The 10,218-nt window shown below is 40.7% G+C and overlaps 1 protein-coding gene across 1 annotated transcript; it reads right to left on the bottom strand.

Annotated features, from left to right (window-relative positions):
* Positions 1 to 5,854: 5,854 nt before the first annotated feature.
* On the bottom strand, positions 5,855 to 8,623 carry slitrk3a (SLIT and NTRK-like family, member 3a; the record flags this gene model as incomplete). The annotated part of the gene is made up of 1 exon (XM_080512070.1): positions 5,855 to 8,623. Exon 1 carries the CDS (start codon positions 8,567 to 8,569, stop codon positions 5,855 to 5,857), a length of 2,715 nt encoding a protein of 904 aa, XP_080368196.1. The 5' UTR covers positions 8,570 to 8,623.
* Positions 8,624 to 10,218: the final 1,595 nt, after the last annotated feature.

Below are 10,218 nucleotides of genomic sequence, written 5' to 3'. Positions count from 1 at the left end.
AAGGTCAACAGATAACAGACAGATGGGAAGCTGAGGGACATACAAAAATAATGAAAAACAAATCAAAACAATGCACCAAAAAGTGAAAAAAAAATGGCTTGGGAATTGGCTTAAATTAGCAGACATGAGGGGATATACTCGTTGTGACTTTGTGTAAATGTCACCTCATTAGAAAAAGAGAATACTAACAAAATAGTCCATGGGAATTTCATTACAGGCCATTCTGAAGCACAAAGTAGACCTCTTACTGTGATATAAAAAAAAGAAATGAGTACCAGCAGGGACACCATGCTCTATATTTCATTTTCCGAAATGATGCCTTCCCTCCCCTTTCTTGAAATGAGTGATAACAGCACAGATGTGTTAATCTTTCCAACATACCCAAGTGAAGACTGGAGCACACTGCTGAGCAGCACAAATGCCTGCAACTTTCCCCCAAACTTGCAGTATTTTCAGACAGGAGAGAGGGCCACAATCTCAGGGGACCTAAAATTCACAAGGCTAACAATACAAACGTGAAACTTTACAGCACAGAAAGGCAGAAGAAGTAGCAGTGGGCTGAGAATCACCCTCTCTCCCTTATTCTTGCATTGGCACGATCTACACCTCTCTCTTCTCTCCCTTCCTCCACCTCCTTCACTCTCACTCGCTCTCTTTTAACATACTGGGTCAGTCAAACTCCTGCACTGCAGCACAGTTGAATGATGTGTTTGAGAGGTTACTGTGATTTCAAGGCAATTCTCTCAATTGTATTAAATATATATTCTTAATCCTTATCAGATTTGTTGATTTTTCTTTTGCAGCTATGATTATAGAATGTCTCAATTTTCAATGCATTTTTCAGTTTCACAACCGACAAGCTGCAAGATGTTAGAATGGTGCAGTATGCTGTAGATAGCCAGTGAAGTGCATGTACTCTGTATAGCAGAAGCACAGCTACAGCCGAGCTCACTGCACTGATTTGAACACAGCAATTCTCAACACTGCACGGAAATGCCAAGGTTAGTTGAGCTATCAACATAATCACACAAAACCAGTCAAATACACACAGGCAAGATAATATTCACATAGCCGACTACACACCAGCATACATGCATCCACAAAAAGTAGGACTTGCCTGTTTGTATGCAGCACCTGCAGCATACTGCAACTTCAGCACCGAGCTCAGAGACAGATTGGCTTTTTCAGCAAAGTGGAGATAATTCCCTTTTCCCCAAAAGGAGACGGCAACCCGAACACTCACACAAATCACACAAACTTCTTGCACTTCATTACCCAACTTGCTGGCTCTGCTTTGGACTCCTCCCTTTGGTTAATTGGACAATTACAGCTTCTTTCAGGGACAAAGGAGCAAAGAAAACTTCCTACTTCCTCCAAGGGGCACATCCTTCACAATCCTCTCCTGATGACTCCATGTTCTCTCACCCTTCCCTTAGCCGCCTGTCTGTGCTCTCCCTTCCATCAATAGTGCTCTCAAACCGATCCCTTCCTACCCCTTTTTTTAACTCCTCTCTCCATTCATTCTCTGCAGCCATTCCTAGTCTAGGACCAAGCTAGTTATGATCTTCAAATACCAATCAACAAGCAAACACTGAGAATCAGAAGAAAACACAGGACTGGTAGTTGAATGGTAGTTGAATGGTTGGGTATTTAGAAAACGTGGGTGGTCAATCTATCTATCTATCTATCTATCTATCTATCTATCTATCTATCTATCTATCTATCTATCTATCTATCTATCTATCTATCTATCTATCTATCTATCTATCTATCTATCTATCTATAAATATATATATATAATTTGCTGAGTGCAATTTATATATATATATATATATATATATATATATATATATATATATATATATATATATATATATATATATATATATATATATATATATATATATAAATTGCACTCAGCAAATGGCCATATTTAGAATGAACCTACACACCCTTTTTTTGATAAGCTTATGGTATCTTCTATCTCCCAAATGAGATCATTTGAAACAGCAATGTCATGCTTGAGTTTTAAATCAACTGACTGATACAGAATTATGTGTCACTGCATGTGTGTGTTAATAAGCTTGCAGTGCTCAATTACATACTGTTGTATAAGTCAGTAATTATTGCTTGAAGCCAAAATCTGCCTTTTTTTTTTCAACCAAGCCAGTACAGGGTCTGTGAAATCAGAAGGACCAACAGAATCTAGAACTTATTTTCATTAAATCGCTCAGTAAATATTGCACGTAACTTGACTTATTTCAGTGCAGCCACTGAAATGGTTTTTGCTGAGAATAGTCCAACACAAAATATATGAAGAAATTATGAACTTATGTCTTAGATAGGCACAGCACAATGAAAGCTATTAATTTAGGGATATAACATACTCTTTGTTTTAGAAAAGCTGTAAGTATTTTAAATGAAGACAAAGAGAACATTTAGCAAGACCATAAACAAATTGTGTTTCAATATACCAATAATTTAGTAAATACAAAAAAAAAGGAAGCTTTAGAGGCAATGGGGTTGGAATGACCCTCAACCTACTGTATCCTTGAAGGTGCCCAGTGCCCAAAGCAATAATTACATCACAAACTAGGCATAGTCAGAGAAAGACTGAGAGATGGAAAATGTGAAACAAAAATCTCCTGGGACAGAAACACAAAGAACAAAAAAATATCAGAAAGAAAGACTCACATTGCATTTACCGTTCTGAAGTCTTGCCAGTGTGCAAACCTCAAGAGATGTCGAATGAAAGGTTAAGTCCTCTGCCAAATTTAAATATCACTGACAAAATAAAGAAAGATTCAAAGGAGCAGAGCATGTTTACATTTCACACACAAAAAGGAAACATTTATTCAACCTTCAGTCCCATTGATTGCTTTTATCTAACATTGCACCAAAGTATGAAATCACTTGGAGATATTAGTGCAGGATAACAAGAGGATTTATTGGGATAAAAACCACTCAGCATGGCATAATCGGACAAAGCCCAGCACTCATTTGTGAAATGTTATGGTGGGTGGGTAACTGATCGAGAGGATGAAATGTTGCCAACATATGGGACTAAATCAAAATTCTCAATGATCCAAAACTTTATTTTTTTTTCACTTATTAAGGAATAGGTGATATAGTATGGGTTGGGGTTCACACAGCAATCAAACTAAGTGTACTCTAAAAATGTTGACCAATAAAGTCTGACCTCATAGCCATAATAGGATAAATGGACGTGTTTCCATGTGCACATGTATCAGCATATGTGTGTGTAATAAAGATTTAAAAAAGGGAACAGACAAATGAGGTGAAGCAGCAGAACACAAGGGTTACACCATTGCAGAACTTAGTGAAAGCAGAAAACAAAGAGCCTTGATGCAATGCAACCATACTTCCAAAGGCTTTATATGAAGGTTACATCCACTCTTCTCGGCAACAGTGGTGGGGAAAAATCCTAAAACATATACGAAAATGTCCAAAACTCTGCCACCTTTTAGACTGAAGTAATGCTTTGAGGTACTGGAGATGACTGCTCCAGACTAAATTTGAGGTTGGTTTTTTTTTCCATTTAATGAGGAAATAATTTCAATGAGAATGATTTAAGATTAAAAATTATTTAAGTAAGCATCATAAATTCTAGTCAAAAGATTAAAACAAAATAAAAAAAAAGAAATGCTTATCAAGACTAATTTTCGAACAGAACAGAATTGGAACTTTTCGCAGTAGATATTCACATTTAAATCAAGGTTTCATCATATTCTCTCCCAAAGCATTGTCTGACTTTTATTAAACAAAAAATGATAATGGCGCTTAGAAACACATTTACCATTGGCTGACTGATTAGCTGCTTTTGTCTGCTCTTGGTCCCAAAATTAATGAAGCTTAATAAGAGATATATAAAATATCAGTATACGTTTCAATAATAAAATGGTGATCCTTGTTGAGGAGACAACAAAGAAACAACGTAACTCAAGCAAGCCCAATGAAATCGGATTTTGAGGAATGACACTCTGTAAAGTAGTATTTTCTGTAATTCAAAAATATATAGATGTAGATCATTTTAATATAATTCAGCTGAATATAGCTTTTTTTTTGGCGGGGGATATGGATATTGTGTACTCTATAATTGCACCATAGCGGTCAATACCAAAATGAATGTGAACACATTTTGATCGCCCCCCAGTGGACTGAATCCACAGTGCTACTTTGGAGGCGGTCGGAGAAATAATAAGTGCAAATTCAAAGAGCATCTTCCAATCACATTTTTCACTCACCCTCTCAATTACTGTTTATTAGTCTACATCAGCCATACCCGTTTAGGATAATGACAATCACAGCAATCCTCACTGATTTGTTGTCACCTCTCATATCATCCACTCCAAAAAAACCAGCAGCATTCAGTTCACTTGTTCTGGCATCACATTTTCTCAAGCTTACAGCTGACTAGGACCAGCAACATAGAGGCATATATGATTTGTTTTTTTCACCCATATGTCTTGCAAGGGAAAATCATAGCACACTTTTAAACTACTCGGGCAAGTCTATCAAATAAAATTTAAAATTAAATTAAAATGTAAAAAAAAATTCGATCTTTGTTTATCTGTAAAAATCTAAAAAGCTTAATTGAGTTTAAAAATTATTGCCCTCTACTGTATTTCTTTGTCACCACATCTTCTGCAGCTTCATGGTGCACGACCATGCCTTCAACATTCCTCTTTGTAACATGACACCAAATACACAGCCTGTCAGTAGCACTCCATACACAGGTTCCCGTGGCAGCAACCCTTTCATCATTTGAAGAGTTTGTTTTTATTAAGAAGGCTATACCAGACGCATAATCACTATACATTGATTTAACATTACCTTTACAATTAAATTCTTCACTGAAATTACAGAATAAATATATGCACATTTTCTTCAAATCTTTGTGAGAGAGAAAACATTAAAAGTGCCTCCTACAAAGCCGTTAGTGGGTGGAGATGGGGAATCCAGAAGCAATGGAGGTGTGGTGGGGTCTTAACAAAGTGTGTGGAAATATCCAGAAAAACCTTCGGCATTGTCTTATAATAATATTCACAAATGTTTTACCATCCGTGCGTCGGCGCATCCTTTTTATGAGAAGCACCCTGATATAGACAGAAGTCCTCATTAATAATAATAACCATATTAATAAGATATAAAAATTAAATAGAACACTGAACTGTAAATGCGTTGCAGTATCTCGGTTCGTAATGTGATATGATAGTTCTGAATAAATCCTCTCACTTCCTGCACTGAAGCGAGTGCATGCAGCAAACTGCAGTTCATTTTTAATATATGTATATATTTTTTTTTCTGTTTTGATCATTTCCTACAAACTTTATGTGCACAGCCTCTGGGTGTTTGTACATCCTAGTCAGGGGTAAAAGAGACAGAAAGAAAAACCCCAAGTCAGGGAGACGTCCAGCTCCCGTGCGTCTTCAAGGTAACTCCAAAAAAATGGATTTTAGTGACAGATGTAGGATGGTTTGTAGACTTTTATTCCCCAGTGCCCCTCTTGTTCCTCTTTTGCTCTTTTGTGGGCATATAGAGATATTTATATAATATAAAAATAACGACTGTTGACATTGCTGGCTACTCTGAAAAAAAGGCACTTAATTGAAATATCTGAGAATGGCCTCTCCTCCAAAGTGATTTGGGGGGAAACATTGTGACTGTAATATCTTATTTAATATCATGCTGCTTTTTCAAGTCATTTTTATTTTTTGTATCAGTTTTGGGTATTTTCGTTTTGAGGGTGGCAAAGTGAATATGTTGACTTCCTTTTTCTCTCTCTCTCTCTCTCTCTCTCTCTCTCTCTCTCTCTCTCCGTGGGCTAGAGCTGTTAAAATCGGTAAGATTTTTCCAAGACTTCGAGGTAATCCGGCTTGGTTTGAAGTTTGGCCCTTAACTCGAGGTAATCGCTTTGGGACGGGTCGGGGTAGCAGCCTTTCCCCGCCGTGAAAAGCAATGTCTCCTTCAGTCGTGCATCTTGCTGCAAGTCTGGGTACTGCATGCCAGGCGGATGTGCATGCGCCACATGCAGGTCCTTTAGTTTGGGTGCTGTCCCATACAAACAGTCTACAAATCCCACGGTCGGCGTGGGCCTCTGACTGTCAATCACTGTCGGGCAAAGCCCTCCGTTCTCATGAAATCCTGATATGTCGGCTGTGGTGTGGTTGACTGTAACGATGGTGTTGAGTTGAGAATTGGAGACAGCCAGGGTCCACTCTCTCTCTTTCTCTAACAAGGTTCTGTAGTTACTGTTGCTACTGTTGCCTTTGTCTTTTTTCTCTGAAAACTGTGCTCGCTCCTCCTCTGCTATCTCCCCCTCCCGGGGCTTATAGATGGGGTTGTTACACATCTGAGTCACAGGGTGGGGGATGTAATCATAAACGTGGCCGTGAGCATGTGTGTGACTTGCATGAGTGTGTGTGTGCATACTGGACGTTGGTTTTTCAGGCGTAGCATTGTTCCCAGCACTGCTCTGTCTAGGTGGATCTTCAAAAATCCTGCACTGCATTTGAATCCCTGTCAGATCTACCTCAGAACGTTTCCGGAAAGGCAGCTTCTTTCTCCGACGAAGAACAAAGGCGAAAAGCCCAGCAGCCACAAACACAGCAGAGATAAAGAGTATGAGAAGGCTGAGGATGAGGACTGAAAGTGGAACTGCTCCTCTTCCACCTGCCTCTCCCATCTCGGAACTCCCTGTGGTGAGGTCATCCCCACCAGGCAGGGCTGGAGAGGGGTCTGAAGAGTATTTAAGCTCTGGACAGATGACATCAACCTCAAGGGAACGTAGATCCTTCCCAAACGCAAACTCAGGTGTTTTGCAGATTACATCTCCAACCACAATGACAGAGGAGAGCTTTTCCAACCATAGTTTGAAGGGGATGATATCACACGAGCAGTCCCATGGGTTCTGGTGAAGATCAATCTGGACAATGGAGGTCAAATGCTCCAAGACGCCATGTACAGGCAGGGAAAGGAAGTAATTGTTGCGGAGGTTGAGACGTGCAAGATTTGTGCCAGCAAAAGCATCACTGGGGAGAGAGCGCAACAGGTTGTCATTGAGAAAAACCAGCTGGAGATTTGGCATTAGGGAGAAGGAGTTAGGTTGTATCTCACGAATAACATTATACTCAAAGTAAAGGTAACTCAACATCTGAAGCCCTCGAAACATCCCAGGTGTAAGTCTTTCAATGTCATTCCCATTCAGATATAAGCTTTTTAGGTTTGGTAAGTTGATAAAGGCGCCTTCCTGGACATATGATATCCTATTGTTGCCTAAATGCAATAAATCCAAACTGGAGAAGTTCCAGAAATCGGAACGGTAGATTTTCTGTATTAAGTTTCCACTGAGATACAATTTCTTGGCATTGAGGGGACGTGGCAGGAGCTCTGAAATGTTGTGAAAGCTTTTCTCTTTACAGTTCACTGTTAGTCCCAGGTCATTGATGTGAAGATTGCAAATACATCCAGCAGGACAAATGATTGGGATCGGAGGCCTTGTTTGGTAACCAGCAATAGGAGGCTGGTTGATACCTGGGTAGATGCTACGAGGGGTTGGGGGATTTTTTGTGGGCCGAGGTCGCTTGGTAGGTTTGAAAACTTTTTCCTTGTATTCCACAGAAGAGGCTGTGTTGTGAAAGGACGAGAGCATAGAGGAAGGTTTTGTAGGCCATGTATTCTCATTGCTGAAAGGAACTCGGGGAATTCCCAGTTTGGCCTCAATCTCTGCATCAGAGAGCAGAGGACAGAGCTCACTGCGCTTGATTTCCCTCAAGTCCTTCCCATGTAAGTGGAACGGGTATTCGCATGTGATCTCACCTACCAATGCTGTGTAGGGGATCCTCTCCAGCCATGTTTTTAGCTGGACAATCTCGCAAACACAGTTCCAAGGGTTCTCCTCCAGCTGGATTTCCATTAAGCTCCGCCCCACATACTCCAGTGTGCCTTTATAAGGCAAAGTCTTTAGCCTGTTCCCCCTCAAGTCCAGATGTGTGAGTGATACAGAACGAAAAAGATAATTTGGGAGCACAGGAATCAGATTGTCATTCAGTATGAGCACTCTCAGCTTGTGGAGGTGTCTGAATGCACCACTTTCAATCCTTTTGATAACGTTGTAGTCTGCCTGAAGATACTCTAGACTTTCCAAACCTAGGAAAGTGTCATTACGGAAAACCTCCAGTTTGTTTTCATGTAGGAACAGTCGTTTCAGTATTCCTAAACCGTTGAATGCTCCAGCATGGATATCTTGCAAGGCGTTATTACCAAGGTTAATGGATATGGCGTTGTTAAGATGGAGGAAGCTGTTAAAGTAAAGCTTCCGCATAGAGTTTCTCTGTAGGTTGAGCTTGAAGGGCCGGCTCCATATCTGAGCGATCTGGCTGACATTTGTAAATCCTTTACTGTCACAGTGAACGTGGAAGATGCCCTCTTTGACCTCGCAGTAGCAGGGCTCGAAGCAGGGTTCGTCGATCTCCTCGGAGTCCTCGAGTAGTGGGATCGGGGTGGTCCATCCTAAGGCTATGGTGCTCAGCAAGGTAACCCACAGCATCCTCGCTGACACCAAGGGGATGAAGTCTTGGCTCCAGGGACAGAGCCACTTCACAGCACTGCAACAGAGAATGGAAGGAGGGGGAGAGAGAAGGAATTGAAGGGTTGATGGGAGGGAATGGTCATAAAGATCACTCACACACACACACACACACACACACACACACACACACACACACACACACACACACACACACACACACACACACACACACACACACACACACACACACACACACACACACACACACACACACACACACACACACATAAACACACAAGTAAATTTTGAGGTGAAAGAGGCAGGCAGGGAGGGGAGATGAGAGAGGAATGGTGCATTAGTTTCAGTGGAATGGAAGGCTGCTTTGAAATGCATACTAATGAATAATAGAATGACGTTTGAGACTACTTCCACGATATTGCTGGGTATTTTCAAGCAAAATATAAAACAGGCATCCTTGGATGGGCAACGTGATATGAAGCAAGACAAACAAATATCCACAGTCGGACAGTAAACTTCACTATATAGGCGGGAATGTCGTATATTATACAGCAGATATGCTTTTAAGGTCACAATAAATCACCTTAGAGATGCTTATCGCCGTGACGAAAGGAAGGCAACAGAAGGCGAGTGAGGTTAGTGGTGAGGAGACACCGTCCCCCACTGTATTTATTATGTAACTGGGACCTCAATCATGCTTTTTGTAAATGTGAGTCGAGGATGGCACGGCAGGCATCAGAGTCAGCAGATCGAAGGTCTAGCAGAACGACGGAATAGGTGTCAGCTTGGCGAACATTAGTGAGACGAAAATGTCTGGTGACTTCCAGATCATCTATCCATTTGAAGTTAATCTAATCATACTTCTCTCCCCCTGCGTCTGTCTTATGTAAACATTTCACAACAAATATGCAGGCCTATGACCCCTGCAAAAGACATCACCACTGCCACAGAGAATGCAGCATCTGTATTGATCAGCTGAAAAGACGTCACTAAGATGAGATAATTATGTGTAAAATGAAAATATTCCAAATGTTCCAATGCATTGATGTGCAAAGAATCCACTGAGCAGGGGCGATTTGCCCTCAGTGTTTTTGTTTGGTTAAATCATCCACATACAAACCTTCTGAATAGTGAAACTGTCAGTGCATTCATTGTAATTGAACCTGTCATCTCGCCAAATATACAATCAATGGAACTTCCTCTGGCTTTCCCAATTGGCGATGCCATTTGAGAATTAGAGAAGCAGCAGCACCAGTGAAAAGCGCAGTGGGCGACGCTGCTGCTCCAAGAAGCACAGCTATTAGGCAGTGTGGGGGGAAAAAGATCCCGGCAACCCACAAATAAATATCGGTGTTTATTTATTAATTTATTAATTTAGTTTTGGGAGCGTCATTCAAAAAAAAAAATGCAATATTGCAAAACTAAAGATATGTTGTTTTCATATCGAAGAGGGTTCGCTCTGAGTTGAAAATCGAAGATTCTGTTAAGTATCTCCGTGGTGTTATGTTTGAAGACTCTCTCTCTCTCTCTCTCTCCCCCGCACACGCACAGACACGCTGAGAGAGGGACATATAGATAGATAGATAGATAGATAGATAGAGAGAGAGAGAGAGAGAGAGAGAGAGAGAGAGAGAGAGAGAGCGAGAGAG

Source organism: Blennius ocellaris, assembly GCF_963422515.1.
Source record: "Blennius ocellaris genome assembly, chromosome: 2".
NCBI classification, from domain to species: Eukaryota; Metazoa; Chordata; class Actinopteri; order Blenniiformes; family Blenniidae; genus Blennius; species Blennius ocellaris.
Note: the sequence above shows the minus strand (reverse complement) of the source record. Positions and strands in the feature narration are given on the sequence as shown.